The sequence below is a fragment of the Melanotaenia boesemani genome, chromosome 12, assembly GCF_017639745.1.
Source record: "Melanotaenia boesemani isolate fMelBoe1 chromosome 12, fMelBoe1.pri, whole genome shotgun sequence".
NCBI lineage: Eukaryota > Metazoa > Chordata > Actinopteri > Atheriniformes > Melanotaeniidae > Melanotaenia > Melanotaenia boesemani.
Window position 1 is genome coordinate 19,159,453 of NC_055693.1, and position 26,585 is coordinate 19,186,037.

The 26,585-nt window shown below is 39.3% G+C and overlaps 1 protein-coding gene across 4 annotated transcripts in view; it reads right to left on the reverse strand.

Moving 5' to 3' along the window:
- Positions 1-26,585, reverse strand: part of tanc1b (tetratricopeptide repeat, ankyrin repeat and coiled-coil containing 1b) — a 99,204-nt gene that overhangs the window by 67,051 nt on the left and 5,568 nt on the right. For 2 of the 4 annotated variants that reach the window (XM_042001322.1, XM_042001325.1), the window contains exon 2: positions 17,306-17,399. In XM_042001322.1, coding sequence (XP_041857256.1) covers positions 17,306-17,366 — 61 coding nt within the window. In that variant the 5' untranslated portion in view covers positions 17,367-17,399. Of the gene's footprint in view, positions 1-17,305; positions 17,400-19,712; positions 19,723-20,239; positions 20,300-26,585 lie in introns of all 4 variants that reach the window. The other 2 variants (XM_042001323.1, XM_042001324.1) reach the window with 2 other exon arrangements.

The window sequence follows — 26,585 nt, forward strand, 5'->3', positions numbered from 1 at the left end:
AAGAGCATCAATGTTAGTGGAAAAAAAGAAAACATTCATCCAGCCATTACTGTTCTTTGTGGTAATATCAATATATGTATATGAGGACATTCATAATATAAATGAAATAATAAAAAAGCATACATAAGTGAGCAGATAAGAGTATGAAGCAGCAAATGCATGGGGTAGATCTAATATTTTGGGCATAACCAGGATAAACTTTGCATAATGTCTGATGCAACTGACTTTGGATATTTGCATTCTTAAAAACAGCTCCTTCAGGTGATGTCTAAAATATTTTTAAACATTGTCCTAAAGCATACTAGCTGCTTCACACTGTGCTGTAAACCTAAATGGATGTGGAATTATTATATCTGTAAAGAGCAGAAAAGAAGTTCTGATGTAATTAACTAAACTCACATACTATTTAAGATTTCAACTGAATGCTTGTTTGGCTCCCTGTTAAAAACATAGACACATTTCTCTGCACTCTAAGGCACAAGAGTATGCAAATCCCCAAAAGCGCATTTAAAAGAAACTCACTGTCCAGCTGCAGTGTCATAAACAGCGGCTCGGAAATAAACAGGGGCAATTATTTGGGGCTTCAAAGAGACACAATGAATCCATTACACCAGTCAGTTAGCAAGTTGGCATCCCCTCTCTTTCTCGCTGTGTAAGGTTGACTCCTACTGTCCACTCAAACCTGATTAATAATTCCTCAGAAAGTCTTGCTAACCTTCTGATATTTTACACCAAAGCCTGTGGGATAATTAAATGTCATGCCTTGCAGTTGTAATGTCAACAGGAAGGATGCTGAAAGCAATTATTCAGTTGTAGGGTGAGAGCACACTGAGGGTAACTGAGCTGTTACTGACAACTGTTTTAGTGAACATAACCCAAATTTAAACTGAATAATGAGATACAAGTTACATGGGAGTGAAAGACTTTGGGACATTAAGGAAAAGAGATAATTAATAATATTCATAAACTCCACAACACACAACAGCAAACCCTGCCAGAAAAACACAAAGCTAAGTCTCTTAATAGATGCTGGGGACATAAACGAGGATGACTCCTAAAACCTGGATCTGGGAAAAAAAACAAGGTTGTTTGATGTGTATTTAAGCTGGGGTCATGGGTCTGTGAGTATTTCCCATGCCTCCAGGACACATGAGAAGGACATCAAGTTAGTAGAGCAAATAAAAGTGGTATTGACCATTAAGTAGTGATACAATATAAATAACAGAAAACTCTGACACAATACTCTGGTTGTATTCACGTTATAAACAATACAGTTGTCTAGGAAACTGTTGGAAGATGACATAAGTCAGTTAATGATGTCACCATCCTTGCCAACACAATCAAATACACAAACCAGATTAGATGTTTCCAACACCTTTTTGTCTCCCCCCTGTCAAAACACTGTATTTTGTTAGTCTCTAAATGTCTCTAAATGAGCCAAAAAAATTACAAATGACTTTACCTGCTTGCTAGTTTGCTTTTAAGATGGAAAAAAAAAAGACACATTATGTTTTGCCAAAAACCAATCTAACATGGAGAGACCAATGCAGCCGTGATGCTGGCTCACAGTAAAGTAATCTATTCTGCAGAAACAAAGTTGCCCACTCATCACCGCAGCAAATTAAAATATATGAATTATCAACCTCATGATTACATGTAATACCTAACAAGTAACATCAGCAGACCCAGCTAAATCATAAATGCAGATGTGGTGAACCACAGTAATGACAATTAGCTTCGGTTCTGTTTCCAGGACTTCAGCAAGTTAGCACTGGCTCCTGTCTGCTGCACGATGTCTGTAGAAATCTGAGGGCTCTAATGCCTAAGAGCTGCGCTACTATTAGCACCATTCTGCTCTTGCTAATCAGAAACAGAGACTCATTTTCTGCACGCCTCTGCCGGACACAAAGCTGTCCTGTGTTTCAAAGGGCTCCTAAACAAAGAGGAATGCCAGAAACAGGAAGCAGAAAGGTTTCAATACCACCTCTGCACGCCTGCAGACATGGAAAAATCGGTGAATGAGCCAGCAAAGGGCAAGACCTCCCGTCACCTTGGCCTGACTGGGACACACTGCATGTATGATGAGGGCAAAACCTATATGGCTTCTAAGAATGTGTGTGTGTTTAACTGAGGTTCATGTGAATGAAGTTATATGATGCAAAAAAAATCTGAATATATTTCTCTCTCTCATTCTTTTTAGTCATCTAGTTGGTTCCTTTGAAAAACTGATTGTAATCAAACAAAATGTAGTAAATACACCTGGGATTTCATAATAAAAAACAATGATGATGCTGTGGTGCAATATACACGTCTATGCTGGAGAAGATCTGTTCAATGAATGCTTTCTTTGCACCATCTGTGATGCCGTTAATGTTTTATGTGAAGAACTTTGTATTGTCTTGTACATAAAATGTGCTATACAAATAATCTTGCCTTGCCAACAGCCTGCATGGTTATAGAGTAAGAGCAGACATAACTTGCTGCAGGTTGTGGACCATACAGGTTTCGGCCACGCTGCATGTTAAAGAGATTAAGTTATAATTTTGGTAGCTGGTTCTGAAAAACGAGAGGCGCCACATAAAAGCTTGTCATCCAAGTGCTGGTGAACAGGCAGCAGTGTGTCATGGTGATTGCGCTGCCATCTGACCGATACTATAATACAAAGACGGACACAAGGACAGAAACTTGCCAGTGCTATTTCAGTTACTTTTCAAAACCCTAGTTGGGACAGGCCTGCAATTTCAGCCCCTGCTGTGGTCGAGAAAACCAGCCCCTTCTAATTATACAGCGCTGGCCCAGGATGATGTAAAAATGATTACAGTCCCTTGCATGCTCTTTCCTCCTCATCAAAGGAACGGTCCAGAGCCCATGAGGATACCCAACCCATAAAAGAGTTCAATATTATTTCTAGCCATCGATTGGGAAGAACATGTGATGAAGTACAAATCAATTATTTGAGAGGGTTAAATAGACTTAAATGCTTATTCAAACCAATGTTTCACTGCATTGCCTTTCACATCTGCTGTAATCCCATAAAAGATAGAAAAACTATATGTTTCATTAAAACTTCAGACAAAAAAGGAAATAAAGCATTTCTGTACAAAATTATATTTTAGACAATAATAACTTTGACTTCTTAACAACTTTGTGCCAATCCAATTATGATATGAAGGGAACTGTTCTTCTTTAGTCTTTACAAAGGCTTAGCAACTTCTCAAAATCTACAAGAACAAATTTAAATTAGTCCAGTTTTTATCCTACCAGCATCCTAATGTTGACACAGCTGAATCCTTTGAAATGTCTTTTAGGGGTATGAATGTGTACAGTGTTTTTCTCCTCTTAAGTAAAGCTGTGCTGTGGAATGTAATCTGTCACTCCTTCTGAGGGAATGCAATGATCCCCCCTCTAAATGATGTATGAACACACATTCATACACGAATAACATGTATGGAGACACCATGCTGAATTCACTTTATACACATTTACTGCACACATGCACAACACATATACATTAATATTAATTAACTAATATTAACTAATGTAATAACTAATATTACAGCCTAAAGAAAAACTGAGGAAACACTAATTAATGCAGATTCTTTCAATCAAAACACAATACACGATGGCCATAGGACTATCCACCAAAGAGGAGAATTTTTTCGCTAGACTGAGTGCCAATGAGGATTCCCTGTGTACTTCCGAGAGCAGGGAGACAGTCCCACAAAAGCTGTCATGGTCAACACACAGCAACCCACAGAGAAGAGAGAAAACCAGACAACAAAGAGTACAGAGTGGGGGGAGGGTCCTCAGTGTAAGCTATCTGTAATGATCAAGGACAAGGACTGAAAAGTTAATGCAATACCATTTTTTTCGAATTCAAAATTCCCTTTTTATTTTAAAACACAAAATATTTTAAAAGCAAAAACCCCAAGAGTTATCAGTACTTTCCCAGTGATGCATTTCTAATTTCAGACCACTTAACTCACCCAGTGGTAGTCATAGAAACAGTCAAAATACCATACCCCGGCAGCTTGACACACGGCTGTAAAACTCAAACTGGTGTAAGTAATAAATAATAAAGCAAACTAAGTGCTTATGTTTTGTTTACATTTCTTTAATGTTCACCCTGTTTCATTTCTGAACCGAGCAGATAGGAAATAAAAAGCCAACCAATGTGATATTGCTAACTTGCTTCGACTTATTTTTCTCTGCAGTGTTATTTACTATTTATGAGCTGCCAGCATCCTCTTATATACAGGCATTTTTTCAGCCATTAAATAAGTTTTATCTAAAACAATCCAATTTAATTAACTTTCTTGTTTCAACATATCCCCTTACTGGTTGAAATGATTACTCATCAATGCTGGAAAAACAATCCTGCCAGCATCTGTAAGTCTAGACAGTTAGAAACAAGAGCCCTTCAGTAGCTCTGAAACCCTCTAATCAAATTCATTCTCACTTTAAAATGAAAACAAATGAGTTTTTGTTTTATATGCAAAATTAAAAAGTCTGTTCAACATCTTGAAGCTATACTAGAATGTCCATCTTTCCCTCTGAAACAGAGCTCTGCAGTGACCAGGGCTCTGGAATGCCTTCCCCCAATGGCCCCAGGGGAAGAGTAACTGGCAAAGTGTGTGTGTGTGTGTGTGTGTGTGTGTGGGTCGGGGATAAGAAGTAGAATAGGAGGAGGTGGTGGTAAAGGATAGCACTGGCCAGGCACCATGACATTTCCCATTCCTCTTCATAAATTGGCAATTTAAGGGGATATGAGGGGGGGGAACTACAAATCTGACAATGCCTTAACCATGTTTTATTTTAAAATTTGTGACAAGGGAGCCATAGTAAGGCCAATAAAGGGACTGGTAGATGAGAAATTATGTATGCTATATGATAGCAGAAAATTCCAAGTGAAGAAGATTCTAATTACAGCCTTCTGATTCGGAGGACATCACTAAAGAACAGTCACGACCTGTTTGACTTGTTTGACCTACCTACGAACAGCTGATCAGGAGAGGAGAAAAATCTGTTGTGCTATAACACAGAATACTAGATGCAAGACTCAGATTGCACACATTTTCTAAGTCCTGCAAAGATTCTTCGTGTTCACATCATCAATCAATATTCCTTCTCACAGATTACACTGTATCGTAACATGATGCAAATATTTTACCCTCCATGACAATCTAAAGAACCAAATGATCAGTTTGAAGTGCAAAGGGTTTGGTGTTGTTTCATCTGAGCTTCTGGAATAAATTAATCCAGATCCATTGTTGCCAGACCTAGATGGAAATATATTAACAATTATGCTAGTAGCATTGTGTCTACTAATGTATCTTCAGACTGTAGACAAGCAGGAAACCTCTTATTTCCTCTTGCTCTCACACAATAAATATTATGAGTATTATGATATTATGAGTATTTTGAGTGATCAAATATAGTGAGATGCTGTTTAACACTGTGCAAGAGACTTATCATAGTCAAAAGTTTAATGTAGTTTAAATTCTTAAAATTGTTCTTAAGTGTTTCTTTTCGATATTTTACCTAAAGTCAAGTAACATGGATGCAGTGTAACTCACTTATAAAAACCTGATCTGGACTGTTGCTGAGCCACAGATGCATTAAACCCATCAAAGCAGAACCATTAAAATTGTCATTTAGTTTTTAAATGGGGTTAATTACAACAGTTTCCTTTCCAAGTCACAGAGACAGCTGTTAAAAGTCTAAGGACAGCCATGCGACCCGGGACACATGGCTGTGCTGTGATCAATCAGTGCAATGCAGTGGCCACATTACTGAGGCCACTGTGCCACAACATGGAGGTTCATCTGTTTTGTTAGTATCTAAAGAATTCTCCAAGCTTCTTAAAATTTCTGACATTTCTATGTTATTTATGTACAGACCAGGTCTGAGACAAAGTAGGACCAACTTCCAGGCAAAAGTGTAATGTGGTCTGTGGTCTCGTTGCCATGGAGATGTCATTTAATGACAGATTTGGATTGCCATTAGCACAGACCATTAGGCAGAGCTCCCTCTGGGGCCAGGTGAGGTCATGAGAACATCACTAACCTCTGGACAACGGCCTGTTCAGTAATGTCAAATGGACAAGGATGCAGAACAAAGGCCACTGGCCCAATCCTTCAAAAGAACCTAATCCCAAAAGCAAACAGGGGCCAGGGAAAAACCTTGCAGCTTTGTACCAACTCTAAAAATTTTGGCTGATGGTAAATCTGTGTTAATCTAGGAATAACAAACTGTGCCTAATTTGATGAATGTCTTGGACAGTAGGAACTTCTTCTCAGGCTTCACCACAATCCAAAGTTAACCAATTTTCAGGAAAATTATACAAAAAAGTTTTTTACCTTCTCAGAAATGTCCTCCAGATGTTTTACAGAATTGCATCAGTCTTTAAACCCCTTACTTAATTTTGAGTAAATCAAATTCATATAGTTTTAAAACTGAAAACAGAGGTAGATGTGAAGGAGTAGCTATCTAAAGGAGCACAAAGGAGCAGGGGTCATTAGTTCAGCCGGTCTCCAGCCTGCCCAAGCTAAGGATGACAACATATTCTGCAGAAACAATGAACAAAAAAGAAAAAAAAATGTTTTAAGAAGTGCAGAAGAGGGGAAAATAGGACAGAGGAAAAAAAGAGAGCTTAAAGCCTGAGAACAAACAAGTCTCAACAGTGAACCACATGGACTTCTCAGAGTTTCACATTGAACAATATCTGCATAGTAATGACAGCCAGTGACAAAAACAAAAGCCCCAAAAGTGTTGTCAAAGTAAACTTAAGCAAGGTTGGGTAATGAGCAGCTAACTCTTTAGATGTCATGTTGATGACATGATATTCTAAATAAAGAGGGATGCTTTAGGTGGCCATTTAGATCAGGTATGAAAGCATAGTAAAGAGGGAAAAAACAAAACAAACAAAAAAAAAAGAAACAGAAAGAATACATCTGCCCTGGAAGGTCATGTAATTAGAAAAACTTGTGGCCTGCTGACCTCTTCAGCCAATGAACTACCATGACAGCTGCTATCGTCCCTTCTAAGGCTGTGTAAAACACCCTGGCATGTTAACTGATAAAATATTTTCCATCCTCTTTGAAGTGTCAAAACCAAAGCTGGGAGAAAGTACCACAGTGACCTTGCATGCTTTTTTACAATACTGTAGATGACATCACTTTTTATGCTTTCACGAAGTTCTCATGTATTTGTTTGATTTCTTATTTATGGCTGTCCATACACATCCAAGGTCACAGGCACCACTGATGGTGAGCTTATGAGAGGCAAATCAGGTAATGAAGTGTGGCAGCTGCTACAGCAGACAGAAGACAACTGGGATCCATGGTAGTATTTCTCCAGATTCCTGTCAGAAGCCAATGGGCAACACAAGCAATGTGAGGTTAAACTATAAAACAGGATTTATTACGTGTTTGACAGTCAGCTAGTGTCAGAAACCACCTCCTCAAATCCCTTCTGATGTCAGATAGGGGGAGTCAGTGTTTATCTGACATCTATATCCATGGCACATCATGAATAGCACACAAGAAAAGCACTGTGATTCTCTTTTCTCTCTAATTTCTCCATGTTTACTGACTTATCAACAGCACTTCATATGTTCATAACTCATTAGAATTGCTATAGTATTAAAAGACTATACCAACAATCATAAAAATCAAGCCTTTCACTTAATTTCTTGTAATGACAAAGATATAAATACTCTTGATTTTTGACAGCATGACTTAACAAAAAGTTTAATGGTATAATAACCCAGCAGCTCTTCATGACAACAGAGCTGCTTGCCAAGTAAGGGGTTTCTCATTGATCTTTTTCACACGTTTACTGCAAGCTCTGATGGAGCTGACCAGGAGAATATAGTTCCATCTGCACTCCGATTTAATGTGGAAATTACCTTGCCAGTTTCCCAATAAAAAATCCATAAAATCAGCAGATATGCCTACCTGTGAACAGAGTTAATAATACTACCGAGTCTTCACAGTGAGCAAGTGTTTGCTAAAGGGGGCTGCTACTACAAACCCTTCTCTGCTGATATTCATGCTATTTTCAGGCTGTGATCCAACGTTGCCAGCAGAAAAGGATTTACAGAAGCCAGATAAGTCAACTTAAGTTGAATAATTTCGACTACATTTTTTCCCATCTATATAAAACTGCCAACAGCAGTCTCTACTGCACCTTCCATGCGGAAAAAGAAAAAGGAAAGAAAAAACTTTTTACAACATTAATATATAATAACAGTGCAGAGATGCTAAAAAAAAGAGCAATTTGGACACAATAATGAAAAACTGCAGGCTCATCTCAAATCTCCCGTGTTAAGTAAGATAAAGTAAAAAGCTGTTTCATCAACAACTTTACACATTCTTGGCACCGAAATGTTTTGATGACTTTCAGTCAGGATCAGGCTGTAACACTGAAACTGCCCTCTTAAAGTCTTAAGTGTTGGTTCTGCTAGATGTCAGTGCTGCTTTTGACACAGTCGACTGAGGTGGGAATCTCCAGTCTAGTTCTGAACTGGTTTGAATCTTACTTGAAAGACAGAGACTACTTTGTATCAACTGGTAATAATAAACCTGCTTAAACAAAGATGATCTGTTGAGTTCCCCAATGATCCATTTTGGGGCATACATGCTCCCACTAGCTCAGATCAAGGAAACAGGCAAACTTCCTTACCATAATTATGTTGATGATACGCAGCTCTATATTACTGCCTCACCAGGGGACTCTGATCCCATTCAAAGCTTAGGTGCATGCCTTAATAAATCAATACATGGATATGTCCGTTTTTTTTTCTAGTCTGCTCCAAACCTTAGTTCTTTTAAACCCAGATTTACTTTTAATTAGTACTTTTAATTAAGGTAGAGAGATTTTCTTTTTCAGCTGAATATATTTTCTTGCACATGTACATTAACAGTGTTGATGATGGTGTTGATGATGATGTATTTGCTGCTGATGTCCGTTTGTATCACATGTACCACAGTGTATTCCGTTACTTGTTTCTCTCTAGTGTTTCAGCTTGTTCTGTTTCTAGTTTTGTCTTTTATTCTTTTTAGGTTGTTTTATTTCTTACAGTTTTCTTTTGCACCTTGCTGTAATGTTTTATGTAAAGCAGTTTGAGTAGTTCTGTACATGAAATGTGCTATACAAATAAAGCTGCCTCGTCTTACTTTCTACTTATTAGCTTAAGGAAAATCAACATCTCAGACAGAAATAGAAAATCATTATTAGTGTGATAGGTCCTACAGTCAAACAGTGAGGTGAAATCTGGTATATACACTGCTAAAAAAAATAAAGGGAACACTTAACACAATGTAACTCCAAGTCGATCACACTTCTGTGAAATCAAACTGTCCACTTAGGAAGCAACACTGATTGACAATCAATTTCACATGCTGTTGTGCAAATGGAATAGACAACAGGTGGAAATTATAGGCAATTAGCAAGATACCCCCAATAAAGGAGTGGTTCTGCAGGTGGAGACCACAGACCACTTCTCAGTTCCTGCTTTCTGGCTGATGTTTTGGTCACTTTTGAATACTGGTGGTGCTTTCACTCTAGTGGTAGCATGAGACGGAGTCTACAAACCACACAAGTGGCTCAGGTAGTGCAGCTCATCCAGGATGGCACATCAATGCGAGCTGTGGCCAGAAGGTTTACTGTGTCTGTCAGCGCAATGTCCAGAGCACGGAGGCGCTACCAGGAGACAGACCAGTACATCAGGAGACATGGAGGAGGCCATAGGAGGGCAACAACCCAGCAGCAGGACAGCTACCTCCGCCTTTGTGCAAGGAGGAACAGGAGGAGAACTGCCAGAGCCCTGCAAAATGACCTTCAGCAGGCCACAAATGTGCATGTGTCTGCTCAAACAGTCAGAAACAGACTCCATGAGGGTGGTGTGAGGGCCGGACATCCACAGGTGGGGGTTGGGTTGTAACCACAACACCGTGAAGGATGTTTGGCATTTGCCAGACAACACCAAGATTGGCAAATTTGCCACTGGCGCCTTGTGCTCTTCACAGATGAAAGCAGGTTCACAATGAGCACATGTAACAGACGTGACAGAGTCTGGAGACGCCGTGGAGAAAGTTCTGCTGCCTGCAACATCCTCCAGCAGGACCAGTTTGGCAGTGGGTCAGTAATGGTGTGGGGTGGCATTTCTTTGGGGGGCCGCACAGCCCTCCATGTGCTCACCAGAGGTAGCCTGACTGCCATTAGGTACCGGGATGAGATCCACAGACCCCTTGTGAGACCATATGCTGATGCAGTTGGCCCTGGGTTCCTCCTAATGCAAGACAATGCTAGACCTCATGTGGCTGGAGTGTGTCAGAAGCTCCTGCAAGACGAAGGCATTGGTGCTATTAACTGGCCCGCACGTTCCCCAGACCTGAATCCAATTGAGCACATCTGGGACATCATGTCTCGCTCCATCCACCAACGCCACGTTGCACCACAGACTGTCCAGGAGTTGGCGGATGCTTTAGTCCAGGTCTGGGAAGAGATCCCTCAGGAGACCATCTGCCACCTCAAGAGCATGATCAGGCATTGTAGGGAGGTCATACAGGTACATGGAGGCCACACACACTACTGAGCCTCATTTTGACTTGTTTTAATGACATTACATCAAAGTTGGATCAGCCTGTTGTGTGTTTTTCCACTTTAATTTTGAGTGTGACTCCAAACACAGGCCTCATGGGTTAATAAATTTGATTTCCATTGATAATTTTTGTAAGACTTTGTTGTCAGCACATTCAACTATATAAAGAAAGTGTTTAATAAGAATATTTAATTCATTCAGAACTAGGATGTGTTATTTTAGTGTTCCCTTTATTCTTTTGAGCAGTGTATATAGAGCAAGATTTTAACAACAGACATGGTAATGCGCACTGGTGGCTTTTATAATAGGCTATTTTTCCATGAATATACACAACTACATTGTATGCATGGAATGCCTTCAGAAAATGAGCTTCATAGCCTTCGTTCTTTAAAGTCTTGGATCAGATGCTGCAAAAATGTTGTTGTAAAAATCTCAACAAAAAGAAACAGAGCTTACCAACCAGGTTCACTTTGTTTCCCAAGAGCCTGTATTTTGCGTTTCAGTGGGAAAGACAGGGAGTGTCTAATGTGGATACACCTGAGGTTTGAGGACATGTGCGTCTGTGTGTGTGTGTGTGTTTGCATGAATGTGTGCAAGTGAAAGATGTGGTTTGAGCTACGCCCTGCTAATCGTTGCCTGCTGGCTGCACTGTGCTTTGATAGCCATGTAGGTCTGTGCACTGAATGGTCTCCTTTGTAAATCAAGTGCATTCTTTCTCCACCTTTATAAGTCCTGCCATAACTGTCTGGGCATGAAAATCTATACAAACATGACCAGGAGCAAAGACACCAAACATGAGCCAACACTCCACTGAGCAACTGTTAATACTGTTTTATTCAATAAAAATAAAGAAGAAAAAAAATTATGCTAATGTAATTATAACCCTTCATGTACCGAGATGATTTAAGAATTCCTCTCTGATGGGACTATTTAAGCCTAAAACGCTTTATAAAAAGGCCAATGACAGTAGACAGTGGTTCTGCTCTGAACACTAGATATTATGGTTTATTAAAGGATGTTAATAATGCATCTTCACATTTCTCGCCTCTGACTCTGTTGCTTTGTGTGTGGGATGATGTTTTGTCTGTCTCCACCGCTTTTCAGGCAGCATACTGAACACACTATGTAGTCTAAACATTCTGCAGCTGACACACTGTCACACGTTTTTCTGTTTTATATCTTTGCAACACCAAATTTATGTTTGAGTTAATCTATGTTTGAAAAGATTTGCATGAAATTTAATAAATGCACAGTTGCAATGCACTGGCCAAATGCTTCCACCTCTGTTGGTAATAAACAAATGTTTAGTTTCTTCCTGTAATATTTCTGGAAGCCACAGAACAAGAGGTAGCATGTCTCAAAAAGACTGTGGTAGATATGGACAGAGAAGAGGCTGCCATCCAGCAGTTCACTGAGATAAGCCAGACTTAAAAGAAGTTAGGCAGCGGGACCTGAGGTGGACTGAGTAATGTTTATTAATGGAAAAGAAAGGGGTCAGCTGCCACGTGCCAGTCCAAATTCTGAATTGAGTGTAGTACCTTCACTTTGTCATGTTGGCGGACTGCAACTCTACATCAAACAACAAATACTTCCGTCAGGAAACATTTACCCCTCATTTCCACCGGGTGTGTCTGTGCCACGTTACGGCTGCGCCACGTTCTCTGCTGCTATCCGCGGCCATTTTAGTCAGTGGTTTGGTTCCCACCAGGTGTGGCGCAGCACGTATCAGAAGAATCCCAGAAGCGCCTTGTCGCAGCGCTGTGCTATTTTTGATGGTGCATGGACAGAACGCGTCAAACTCAGCAGTTCAGATAGGGGCAGTCAGGAAATCAGACATGGGAGCAGTGTAAAAAATTCCAGTATTTTTCACAATAAAAGCCCCCGTGCCGATTTGTGTTGCTGAACAATGAAAACATTACGTGTTTAACCGGTCTGGGGGTCTCTTGTTTTTGTTTTGTTTGGATCCTGCTAGGCTGTACTGTACTCGTGGGCACTCCAAACTTGACATGCTCCCAGTGTGAATTGATGCGCGACAGAGGTTGTAACGAAATCGTAGCACAGTCATAACGAGGCGCACACACACCTGGTGGAAATGAGGGGCTATGAGGGGCTGAGAAAAGCCTGCTAGATGTTTTATTTCTAACACCTGCCCATCAAAAGCTGTTTTGTGTTTGGACAAATAACGGCTCCTGTGACTAATGTCATTGAGGGACAATTTCCCATAACAGTGAAAAAAGTCAGGTGAAAGAAAAAGACCACTTAAAACAAAAGGTATCTGCAATGTCAGCTGCTCTTATTTACACAGAGAGAAAATATTCAGAACAGACACCATAAAATATACAGTATTACATTTAAATATCACAACAGAACAACCCAGAAACCATTGCCTCGAATTTACTATTTCCTTCACCAACAGCTCTATAACAAGTTTAACCTACACTACCATCAAAATGCTATTTCAGTGTAAATAATCTTCGGAAAATACTAAATCTGATTTTGAAACCAATTTATTTTGGTCTGACCTTCTAGCAACAAATTACTGTTTTGTGTGAAAACACCCAAGAAGCTCATGGAAACTGCTGTGATGGCATGTACCATTCACCACCACAGCTGAGGCAACACAGTGCATAAGGGGCTCTCACTCATCCCATTACTTTGGATGCAGTTCCTCTACATCCTGAACATTCCCTTGATTTTTGACACAATATTTCCTAAATTGAGATGTTGTACTCAACTTGGAATTGACAGGATATTAAAGGCTTACAATTTCTGCTAGTTACTAAACCAAAAGTACATTATATTCATGTACAAGCCTGCTTTTCATCAGCTGGTTCTCAGACTTTGTTTTTTGTGTTTGAGCAAAAGATTTGGTGAACTTTGAAGCAGATAGTTATCAAAAATCTCAGTGTATTAATAATTACCACCATTAAGAACACCAACACTTACTAATCATCCTGAATAGTGCTTTCGAGTCCTCAAAAATATTGCTTTAACCTTTACAGCTGGGTGAATGCATCCATACTGCCAAGAACCTGAGAGAAGCTCTGACAAGTGGTGTGTTTGCTTCAGATGGAGGACTAGACAGCTGAAACTGTTATCTGCTTTAAAGACAGTAAGGAATGCTTGTGTGATTAACACTGCGTCACACAACAGACAGACAAATGTCTGGCAGCTGCAACAAGCAGTCGCGCTCATTGAGAGGGAAACCTAAAGTTGGAAAGCCTTCAGAGGCACACACTCTCACCAAGCAATCAAAGCCGAGTCATAAATGCAATTTCTCTAGGTCACATGATGGACTGATTGAAGACGCTCCCAGGGCAACAGCAACCCTTCATGGCCAGACCCTTCACTCAAAACAGCAGGGCTTTAAAGAGAGTGTGGGACTTCTGTAAGGGGTAAAAAGGAGAGGGGGTGGTCAGGCCAGTTTGCCAGAAGGCCTATTAAATCTTGGTGGGAAAAATGCAGAATCACGTGCTCATCAAAGGCATTCGGCAAAGTTTTAAGCTCTATTGGCCCATAATCAAATTTATTATATTTTAGAACACATTATTGTATTTAGGAATGTCAGTGCTGACCAACTGATTGCATGTGACTTAATTATCTGCTTGTATGCCAGAAAACCCATTCTGTTCAAGCTTTTGTTGTACTTCACTTCACAGAACAGAGCAACACTGACAAATACACCATAAAAGCTTCTATACTTTGATGTCCTGAAAATACTTTTATTATGGTAGAAGAAGAAAGTTGTCTACTAGGGGAAAAGCATCGGCAAGAGGCTTTCAATTGTGAATGTATTAACTAGGAGAAGCTTGCATTAACATGACACTGACCTCCTGACAACACAAGAAATATTCTTGATATCAGTAGCATATAAAACGGCAACTAATCAGATTATTCCAGTTACAATTACTCTGTTCTGAATAAATATAAACACCAAAGGTAAGAGGCCACAGTAAACCAGAGCTCCTGTCCTGGAATGACAGACCTTCAAAAAAAAACTGATCAAAGGGATTAAAAATATCCAATTCTGAACAGATTCATTGCAGAAAGACTTTAGGAGAGTCAAGAGTAGAGGAAAGATCTAGGAGGAGCACATTGTGGAGAGACGAAATTAGCAAACTGTGTGTTTTTGTGGTCTTGGCAATGGGGAGATCCCAAAGGAGAGCTAATGACTGTAGTGGTATCTGGCATGGGGGCCAAGTTTCCTTAACCATTTTTTAGGTTGACTCCCGTCCATAGCCACCGAGTCATGGGCAACATCTGCTAAGCTATCTTACAATTATAGCATTATCAAGGTTCTTCCTCCCACTTATTTCCACTAAATATTGCTGAGCAGATTTTTCTGAAGTTTTGTGCTTCTGAATAAAAGAAGAGTTTGTGGAGTTTGGCCTCAAACAATTGTTTCAAGAACTGTGAATAAAAAAGATTAATTTTTTCTTTAATGGAGAAAAACTTGATCTTTTCAAACAGGCTTGTAAGCACTTAATAAAAAAATCATGATTCTCTGACAAAGTAAACCTACACTGGAATGACTGAATAGCAAATAATTTTGTGTTACTATCTTCATTTGTAACAGTAAGGACCTAAAGGTCTTCAAATACAAAAAACAAGTTAACACCAGAATGTGAACTATTCCATCTAAAACTTATAAAGTCTCTTAAGAAACATAACACTTAATATGTGGCATATCATAACAGATCAGTCAACAATTTAGTAGGAAATTACCAACATTTTACTGGCTGAAACTAGATGAATTGGCCAAGCCTGAAAAGAAAGCAATATGCAGCTGCGACATCCGCTCCATGCAGGAGCAAAGTGACCACTGCTCAGTACTGAATCTCTGTGACCTCTCATCTGTCTTAAGCAATCTAAACAACAGAAAGGAGTGGCCGGATTTTATTGTCTCGGCATGAGAAAAAGACAGGAAGCTGCTTTGACTTGATGGATGGGGTCCAACTGGGAAAAGTAAGGTTGGTATAAAGAAGCTGTATCCCGCTGTAAAACTCTTGACTCTCCGAGCCCTCAAGTAGACAGATTTACTTGTGTTAAAGTGTAGATGTGTGGGTGTGTGTTACCAAGTGATTAATACACACGAGGCAGAATGCCGTAGCTTCTTAAAAAGCTACATACAAGCCTTTAATAGCCAAATTTCTTATTCTGTGCTGTACTACAGAACAGTGGAAGTGGTGTGGTGGAGAGTGTAAAGCAAGGCAGATGCCTTCCCCTTTAATTTCAGAGCTCACTGTTGAGTCAAACAAAATATTAGAAAAAGAGGTGGAGGGGGCAGAACTATGAGACATGTAAGTGCTGAATCAGGCTGCTGTGAAGCAAGTTGAGGCTGGCAGATGCAGTACAAGCATATATGGTCACTGGAGGGGCCTTAACATGAATAAGAGAATATCCCAAAATGTGCTACTGAGGGTGACTCATGATAACTCATGTTGTACAACTCACATACAAATTGCCAAAAGAAAACATCTGTTATGACATAATAACCAGGCTGTAACTCTAGCCAAAATTATAGATAAAAGATGGAAGGTATAACATCATCATCATCATCATCTGGAATCTGGAAAGTTGAGACCTAACAATGGGAACAGCAAGACAGCTGGATGCAGTCTGGTAATCGTCTTCAAACCATCCCTACCCCAGACTGCTCAAGCCCCAAATCAGAAAAAGACTTTAAATCTTAAAGTGTGGATTTAGGTTTGTAGTTTTGCTCATCTTTTTCATAAAGTTAAATACATGAACCATTCCTGTCAGAGAATGTAGGTCTGAGGTGAAATTTGTAGCTGTGCTGCTAGAACAAGACATACTAAATGATCTTATTAGAAAGGCTACCTGATCATTCAAAAGACAAAGTAAGACACTCACTGACAGGACAAAGTTAGGAGATAGCTGCAAGAGTGTTTCCTGCCCAAGCCAAAGTTTCTAAATGCACTGGTGTTCATAGTTACAGAATTTATTTACACCACCTTAAAAGGTCATAAAGTGTGACTAAACTGTCACAGTCTAAAAGTCCAAATAAAACATACATCATCCAGCATGGGTGTGCATGGCTGTCTGTGCAAATTTCTACTTTTTATGTGATCTTAAACCAATCTAGATCTATTTCACGTTCTGAAGGCCCACCACAAAGAAAAAAACAGCTGCAGTAAAGACCAAGCAAAGCAATACAGAGGACTCCTCTGCTCCCTGGCTCCAGAATTCAGGCTAGTATTGCATGAAAAAAATTTAAAAAAAGAAAAAAGAAAATCTAATAATAATTATGTTTCTACACACGTCCATGAATTTAGATGTGAATACTCCCAAATTAAAGCTGAGAATTTGAGCTTCTAACCCATATACATCATATAACTGAAAATGTTTAGGTTTAAAGCTAAAATAACAAAGTATAACAAAAGAGTCTGCATCCTTAAACGACTGGACCAAACTGTAACAAAGCTAACAATCAACTGAAGATGGACTGCTTAAGAACAGAGCAAATCAAAGATTTAAATATACAAATTCTTCCAGAATTCAGTTTGATTTTTGTTTGGGTTGTTATACTCTTGCTCGATATAATATGTTATATCAAAAAAAAAAAAAAAAAAAACATTAGTCAAGAATGAATTCCTCAACACTGGAATTTAGATTAATGCCTAAGCCTCAGGGTTTGGGGTATCTGTTGCTGTTTTTTCAGCCTGATATTACACATACCTGAATCCTTCTTGCTTCCTTTACCTCCATCTCTATTCTTCTTCAGCACTGCCTTGAACATGGCAAGATTCCTGGAATCCTCTCTTCAGGGCCCCTAAGCGAAAGGATAAAGGGAAATAAAAACTGGTCAGTCATTCAGAGACACAGTCAAAACTAAACTTCTGAAACACATTCAGCGTCACTCAAGAAAAACTGGGGGTGTTTAGCCGCAAAGCTCAACAGTCCATTTTTAAAGTTAATTTCAATATCTGTAAAAAAAAAAAAAAAAGCCATTTCCCCAGTATTTTAGACAGGATGTGGAAACCTGAAAGTAACTGATCACAATAAAAATCTGTTATCTCTTACACAGCAATGGGCAAACCCTGCATATCCACATTTCATAATGTTTAGCTGGCACCCGCCTGGGAGTTTTCCCACAGCACTTCCAATCCTGCAGGTCATCAGAAGGGGGGGAAGCATGGAAAGAATGCTCTAATATTTAAACAGAAAAGGACAAGTTCTGCTATCTTGTTATGCAGGAAAACACTCAGCTGAATACCCTGAATTCCACATGTAATTGATGTTATGTGGCTGAGCTTTGGTGTTTTCAACTGTTATCTATGGTTGTTCACAAGCTGGTGAGCTTTTTGAGTCCTTGGAGTTAAACGGTATAACATAAACTGGAGGTCTAGTCTGGTAGTGCTTGTTTACTTTAGAATTATTCTTAGTCTTATGATGTTGGACAACAGTAAAAACGCAGCAGAGGCTAAAACAGTTAATTGTGTGGGATATTTGGTTTCTAACCCTCTAAACACATTATGAGCTGCTACAGTATACTCAACTATATTAATAGAAGCAGAGCAATCTTTCCAATGAAAAGAAAACTCTGGTTTCAACCAAATAAGGATATGCCATCTGCAAACAAAACATGGAGCTCTCAACCTCAGCAGGCTGACTCTAAATATCTAGGTTTTCTTACTGCTGCAGTAAGACAGGCTATTGATTTGCCCTTTTCCATCCTTGATAGTGTCAGAAGAAACACAGCAGAGCAAAGCTTCCACCAATTGGTTATATAGGGGGGTATATTGGGTGAATCCCAGAGGAGCCTCTAAATCATCTAAAGGCAGCACTGACCAGCAAAAAAAAAAAAAAAACTTTTCATGTGGTTAAACTCATCTAAGCAACACTCTAAATCAAGATTAAGAATGTAGTTTCAATGCAGGACACATTTTGAATCCCATGCCTTCCTGATTTAGACCTATTTGCTAATGCATGATTAAAAAGGCACAGATTTCAAAATGTCTAAATCTATACCTCCTGTACTTGTATTCATAAAAAACTGTGCACATCACAAAAGGTGACTGGACATATCTTGTCTATCTGACTCTAAACAGAATAGTGTGTTTTATGATGGTGCAGTAGCCTAGCTGGTGGCACAGTTGCCTGCTGTGTGGGAGCTTTCTGCTCATCTCCCAAGTACAGTAACAATAAACATCACCCAGGTTAACCCAGAGGAAATTAGAAACGCCCTCCTGAAACTCTAAAAGCCAACATGACAAATTCCTTCCATCCCTTTTCCTCCAGATGCACACACATCTCAATACCCAATGTGAGAATGAGACTCCACCACTGTTGCTATTATCTATAGTACCATGATTCTTTATTCTCCGGTACGCCACTGTCTGTCATTTCCACCAAGGAATAAATAAATCGACATGTCCCGTTATTGTGTTGCAATTGATTTAGCAAAGAAGCAATGATATATTGTGAGCAAAACCAGACCACAACTAAGTCTCCTTAGAGAAGAAGTATGGACTGTATGGTATGCAGAGTGATGGGGGTCAGGATTCCTTAAGCCCTCAAGGTCAGGTCCATCCCAGTACTTTTAAGCTGGGTCTGGATATTAGCATGGCCCCTTAGAATGGGCCTCTCAATATTACAACAGAGCAGTCAAAGTCCCACAGAGGCTCACAGGTTTTTGCAGACACATGCTGGCAGAAGAGACAGAACACACTCTAAATATTCACACTGGCCAAAGTAACATCAGAGCCCTGTGATCATGGTACTGCCTTACTGTTTATTTGATAAGAACAACACCCCAGTGGTCAAAAGTCTTTTACATTTTTCACAATATCCAGTTAATTGAATGCATACATACCAGAGACCTCATCAGTTCGCTGCTGGCATTTTCAACCAGACATATTTCAGCAGTGCACTAAGGCCCTCTGAGCTTTTTACCTTGGAAAAGCTCAAGGTAACAAAATGAAAACTAATCTGTGGTACAATGTCAAGACAGCCTCTTTTCAGGAAAGAGAAATTGGAGTCCAAGGTGCCTCAGGTCATCAACAAGTAGGTTTTCCAGGTCATTCCTCATGTGATACAGTTCAAATCCAGACAGGATGAAAAGAAAAAAAAAATACATCCTCACCTGCACAATGCTGACATGACACAGGGTTAAAGGGGCCATGTGGATTTACCACAGTCATCCGAGAAGAGGATGAAAACAGAGTTGTTTGTCCAGATTGCTTCTGGTAGGAAAGCATTTCACATACATTGGATATTGGCATTAGATTCCTCTTTTTTCTCCATTAGGTGGCAGACAATAGTTAGAGCAGCTTCACCCTCTCCAAGCACTGAAGCAAACAGCTATTTTCCACCCAATGTATTCATCTCTTTCCTCCTAAAATGTTATGCCAGTTGTCCTCATCAACCGATTCTACATGAATGATTGCGCTCAGATTTCAGCACTGTTGTCATAGCAACGTGGAAATTCTGACATTAATCTGACCTTCAAACTAAATTATTGAACACAACCTAGAAGTGGAACTTTTAAGTTCTCATGCGAACTCCATAATTATCTTTTCTTTTGTTGTCCATTCACTGAAAGCAGGAAACAGGCCCAGCCTGGTCTGTGAGTTTAAGTGGTTGAAAACAATGGAAAGTTAGAGAACAAACCTTTGAAGGAGGAAGTGTGGGGAGTGGGTATGGAGGACAGCACAGTCTGAGTGTCAGCCACTGTAAACAAGAGGTTGTTATTCACACTAATGAGAGAAAGGAAGGGAAATAACTAAAGAACTTATAGTTAATTATGCAACAAGTCAGCTGGTTTAACCCAAGTGTTTCCTGCATCTGTACCAGCCTAGTGTTCCAAAGAAAGGAAATCCTTTATCTTGTGAAACAAATAAGTTGTTTTAAAACTGTTTTGTATCAGATAAACTTCCAAAAACCAAATAATCTGTGCTGGGTTAACTAATAAGTTAATAATGTATTTAGACCAAAGGTAAAGTGAACTGTGGATGGAGGTGCAATTACATATAAAGTCAACAGAACGATGCAAGCACACATACTTTAGTGTCATACACCAAAGTATGTGGGCTTTGCAATGCTTTGTTGCCTGAATGTTGTTTTTCTTTAATGTTTTCTGACGTGTATATTTGATCAATCTGACATAAATATTAGATTTAATGTCAAAAATTACCCAATAAAGCAACTGTAATAAGTTCATATTGTTAAGAATATAATACAACAAATAAGTTATTAATAAGCACAGAGGTATACATCTAACATTGAGACGTTAAGCTGAATTAAAAAACAATTTAAGCAATCTAGCGCTGCCTTCAGCTTGAAAACAAAACAGATATGGTCCTTTCCCACCACTACCCACTTATCCCAGCCTGACACCACCCCTCCTGGTTTGTAGGCGTTCCCATCAGGATTTTCCCTGGGCAAGCAGACACATTTTTAGCATCTACTCCTTTTGGGTTCTGAAGGTGCGGAGCCGGGTCAAAAATTGTGACATGTCAAGACAGCAGGCAACTGCTGGCCAGAAACTGAAATCAGAGTCATGAGAGCGACTCCTGACCCCGCCGTCTTTAAAACCCAGAAGCTGCGACTGTGGATAACAACATTGGCAGCAGCAGCGGCAGAAGAGACGGCCTTTCAAAAACAATCACCATGGTGAAGACCTTTTTGTGTTTGTTAACCGACTAAAAAATCCAAAGCGAGCTGGACAGCTCGATTAGTAATGAGAAGGTTTTCTGGTTTGGCAGAGTTGTTGTTCTGTGTGTGTTGCAAACAAATGACTGAATGACTTCACATATGACCACCTTGCTAAGACCCCGCCCACACTGAAAGAGGCCTCAATTGCCCTCTATTGTAATGGGAGCAATCGAAACCAGGGTGGTGGGGTGTTGGCTGAATGAAGATGGGGCTAAGTGGGTGCTAGTGGGAAAGGACCAATATTTACATGTTGCAATCCACATTAGCTACTACATATACCCAACACGCCTTGTATCTTATATTTGATATTTGAGAGTCCAAAGAGCACAGAACAACCAGCAGAACATTATAAAATGACTTGTAAAGGTAAAGCTGTTCTTGATGGGGTAAATTATCATGGATGCTCAGTCACATCGATAACTGGAGAGGCTGTTAGCTGCCCTGATGGTGGGGCTAAGCTTCTCTGAAAAAAATCGTGAAATTTTTCAATGAAGCTCAGAAGCATTTTAAACCTTCATATAGTTTTTCAACAGGAACAGACAGATATGCAGTGCTCCAAAAACCTAACAACACTGACACCTTAGAGGTAACACTAAGCATTGGTCAAATGCTAACTGGCTAAAGGTTAGCTTGAGCCAGGAAGGGTTGACTAAGGCATAGAACTGATTTAATAACAAAGAACATGGAACACCAAAAACAATGAAAGCCAAAGAAGCAGAAGTGAAAAGCACAGACAACTGCATGAAAAGTAGACTTTTATATTCAGTTTATTCCTGGGTAGATCTAAACTAAACAACCAACAACACAAACAAAATCAAGAGCATCCCATATGTCCGTAAAGTCTAAATAGTTTGATTTAATGCTGTACACATGTTGTATTAGGGCTGGGTGAGATGGCCTATTACTGACACCCCAACCCCCGCCACCTCAGAAAATTTATTTTATTTTAAATAATTACCCAATTAATATCTTAGAAATTTTTTTCATTCAATTACTTGATATTTAAATATTATCTTATTATTTAGATTTCTATTTCGCACCAGATTACAACAGAAGTAATCTAAGGTCCTCTTTTCTCTAGAACAGGTTTATAATGTGTCTTTTAATTATAAAAACTAAACAGCCTTATGTTATTTATCTTATTCTCATATTGAAATGTAATTTTGTCACATCATGTCTGTACATGTCATGCCACATGCACACATGTGAGCTACACTCCCATCAGCAGAAAGTGTGTGTTAAAAATTGTCACATCAACCACCTGTAAATCAGACAGAAATATCTACTTTAATAATGGAGGAGGAGAAGCAGGCGGAGTTGTTCTGCTCTGGTGTACTAAGAACTTTATGTCTATTGAGCTTCCATCTCTTAATGCTTGTAAACTTGCTTGCTTACTAGCTGCGTACTCCATGTCGCCATGCTTCCTTCCTGTCTCCCCTGAAACAACAACATGCATGTGCCCAGGAGTTTTCTGGATGGGAGAGGGAGTGTGTTGTCTGTCTGCTGTGAATGAGATTAAACTACAAAGAAAAATCAAATGTAGAAGCTGCTATGACCGTTTGTACTTGATGTTCGCAATATAGCCATTTTACATATCCTATGTAAAACTTTTCGGGATACATCGAGTATATTCCATATCGCCCAGCCCTACATCGAGTATATTTATATATTGCCCAGCCTTATATTGTATCTGTTAGAAGAGATTGTGGTTAATACCCGTTGGTCAACCAGGAGACCTGAGGAGTTGTTCGCTAGTCTAAGGAACAGTGGTTTCATCCACATGTAAATGTGGAAAGATATGGAACACACTCTACACTACACTCCCCTCTCATGTGTTCATCAGTTTATGAGTGTGCATACAACAAAGAAGCTTACAATTTACAGAAAATGCAGTGCTATATCAAACTGATTAATACTGCTTGTACTGTAAACCCACGGTTATCCACAACTGGATGGAACTCTCTGGCAATGGAGCATTCTGAAAGACAAATGTTGACCGGGAACCTTCTCATCTTATCTGAAAAATTATAAGACATTTTAGGAAAGAAGTGAACCTAAATAAACAAAATGATGAAAAAAACATGCTGTGGCTGACTCATGTTTAACCCCTGTGTTTATTTCCTCATGTGGGAAATCAATGCACTTTATCAAAGGCGGCAAGAGCTCTAGCTTGGGGCAAAGCATGGTAGGTCTCTAATTGAGGGAGACTATCTGCATGGCTCAGTGTAAAATTAAAAAGGATAAGGATCTACTCATAAGACTGGCATAGAAAATTATAGGAGAAAAGAACAAGGGTTAACAATCATTGTGAAAAGTTTTTAAACTTTTTAAAGTTACCAAGTCATCTGTGTTTTTGTTTTTAAAGATGTATGTTCCTTCTGAGGAGACTTATCCTTAAATCCTTTCTAAAGCAGCTGATAAACCATCTACACTAGGACATTCAGTATGGACACCATGTAATCTAAACAAATAACTATTCATGTCTGCATCTGGGCTCCAGACTAACTTTTTTTACCAGGAGCACAGCGGCCCCCAACTTAAAATTTTAGGAGCGCAAGTAGAAAATTTAGGGGTGCACACTGAAATTGCCTTGCATAGCAAACATTCACATTTCCTCTCATTTTCACTGTATTAGTGATATATACTTGAACAATAAATTCAGAAATTACAATGTTTACAATTCACATTTATTTTGTGCAGCAGTTGATACAACATTAAAAAAAATCTTATTGGCCGCACTAATACAAAACAAGTAGCCATAGAACTTGTCAAATCAAATTAGATTTGATGATTTGATTTTCACTTTGTAGTCAAAGCAGAACGGCAACTTTGTCACCATCATCCCTCATAGGGCATGGTATGACTTGTCCGTGTAGTTCCTGACAATAAACAGCTTCAGGGACTGATACTCCTCTCCAGCCACCGTTCACAACTCCTCAGTAAGAAAAGTAGCTATTGGCTGTCCTAGAAGTCGTTAATTAGCATAATCAGCCTAGTACATATAGTGTAATGGATGCTGCCATAAAGAGGGATGTAGTGGGAAAGACAAAAATTGATTTAAAAAAAAAAAAAGACAACCTAAAAATGTTTAGAACAGCAAAATAAACTAAATAAAATGACATAATAATTCTTTCAATATTTTCTTTATTTTTTAGTTCAGTTTTGTTTTTCAATTAGAAGTTATTCACATTTCACAACACTTAACTTTTTAAATATTTTTGTCCACACTCTTCATTAATAGACATTACTCTGAAGGTAAGCCAGCGCAGGATCATCCAGCTGCAGCTTTGTACGTTTCATTTTCGGCCTGGTCATGAAACAGAGGTGAACGTCGTCTGCTCTGAATGCAGCTGCTGCGAGAAGTACAAGACTCGTTTGAGTGCTTTTCGACGGGGGAGAGGTCTGCGTAGCACCCGCTCCTCATTGGGAAGAGTAAACTACGTTCATTCACGTCAGTCTCCAAAAGTCTCTAATAATACCAGAAAAAGTTGTTAGATTTATCGTTAGTCGCTTTCTTTTAAAAAGTCGCTACGTTGGCAACACTGAGGAATGATAAATTCTGGCAAGACCCGTCTCTTTCCACACATAAGTCAGTCACTGTTGCTCATCCCCGCTCACACTCACATTGGCTGTCGTCTTCTTCGTTGGTGTTCCTCTTGTTTTGTCATATTGAAGTTAGTTTGAGTTGGCAAACCAGCAGCTAATTTGCGCATTACTGTGATCTACTGGGCTGAAGAGGGGATCAGAAGTTTGTTATAACAAAATAAATTAAATTATAACTACTACAATAAAAAGACCGGCAAATGTATTGGTCGCCATTGCTCGAGTAGATGGAAAAATTCACTCGCACTGTCTCACATTTTAGTTGCAAACCATTTGGTCGCAGTCTGGAGCCCTGTGCATACTCTAAATCCTGGAAGAGAAGTGTTCTACCTAGAACACTGCATAAAGACTTTTGTCATTCAGCTATAGCTTTAATATTATAAAATAAATTAACTAATAATCCGCTCCAAAATGGGTTGTAGCCGACAATTGGGAATACTGAACATGCAAATATTTCTGAGGAACGCCGATGACTCGTGCATTCTGACTGCATGGATAGTGACATGCTACAGAATGTAGCCAATTAGAGAGCGAGCTGGTTGGGGAACAAGGAAGTAAATAAAGTCCGTGTTCTCGCCGTCTCCAGTTTGGTATTCTTTTCAGTTCTGGCTTTTTCTGTTAACAACAGTCCCAGAACCACCATCATTCCCTCATCCTGTATGTCCTCTTCCCTGATATGTGTTGTGTTTTCCAACTGTTACTATGTTTCTTCTTCATTTTTTTTGCCGGTTGTTGCTATGGTTCTTCTTCTATGTTTCAACGTTTGTCCGGTTCGGAGGACTAGTTTGTAGATGAGTTGCGGGACAGCATTGTTATGTGTGTGTTGTTCTGTAATTACCTTTTCAGATCACACCACACACAATATGATCAAAACTGATTTTTTTTATCGTTATGCGTGAGGTCTTGACCAGATAAAAAAAATCTCATAAGATTAAAAGATAAGTTATGTGCGTATCAAGCCTTAGAGTGATGGTATGCCACCATTGGAGGTGTTACAGTAAGAATGCTGTGAGCACTTTTGTGCATTGTTTCACACATGAGCCCAACAGAAAAAAGCTGCTTCAGCAGTAGCAGTGGTGAAACTTTTTTTTTTTTTTTTTTTTTTTTAATCTCAGGAGTGTTGTTCTAGAAGTGTCGAGGCACGTTAAACACAACAATCACAGCTCCAAATTTAGTTACACCCCAGGCTGTGGAAAATGTCTAAACATGAAACAGACTTACATTTGACCTCCATTCATTTAAATAAACGGATCACCAGGTAATATGGATTTATGGATGAAGTGAGACATGGTGTTTGTTCACCCTCTTTCGTTCTCCCCCTTCAGAACTCATCAGCAAACAACAGATTTAACTTCACACTGAGTAACAACTATTATCTCATCAGAGCTGCTGTCACTGACTCCTGCTATCACTGCTGATTATGGTTGATTACTCTGTTACTGATTTTCTGGAGAATATACTGTTAATGAACATCTGGAATGAAAATAAATTAGGCTTTATCACTGTAAGCTTCACTAAAATTGACATTTGCCTCCCAGGAAGACCAAGTATTTGATTAGGAGTAAAACATTAACAAGGAGTGTTTAAAGTCTACAGGAAGTTCTTTCAACACATGGTTACCAAGATTCTCCTGTTAAGAGTGATTTATCCAGTCATGTAAAAAGAAAAGTAAATCTAACTAAGTTGAAAGGACATTAAG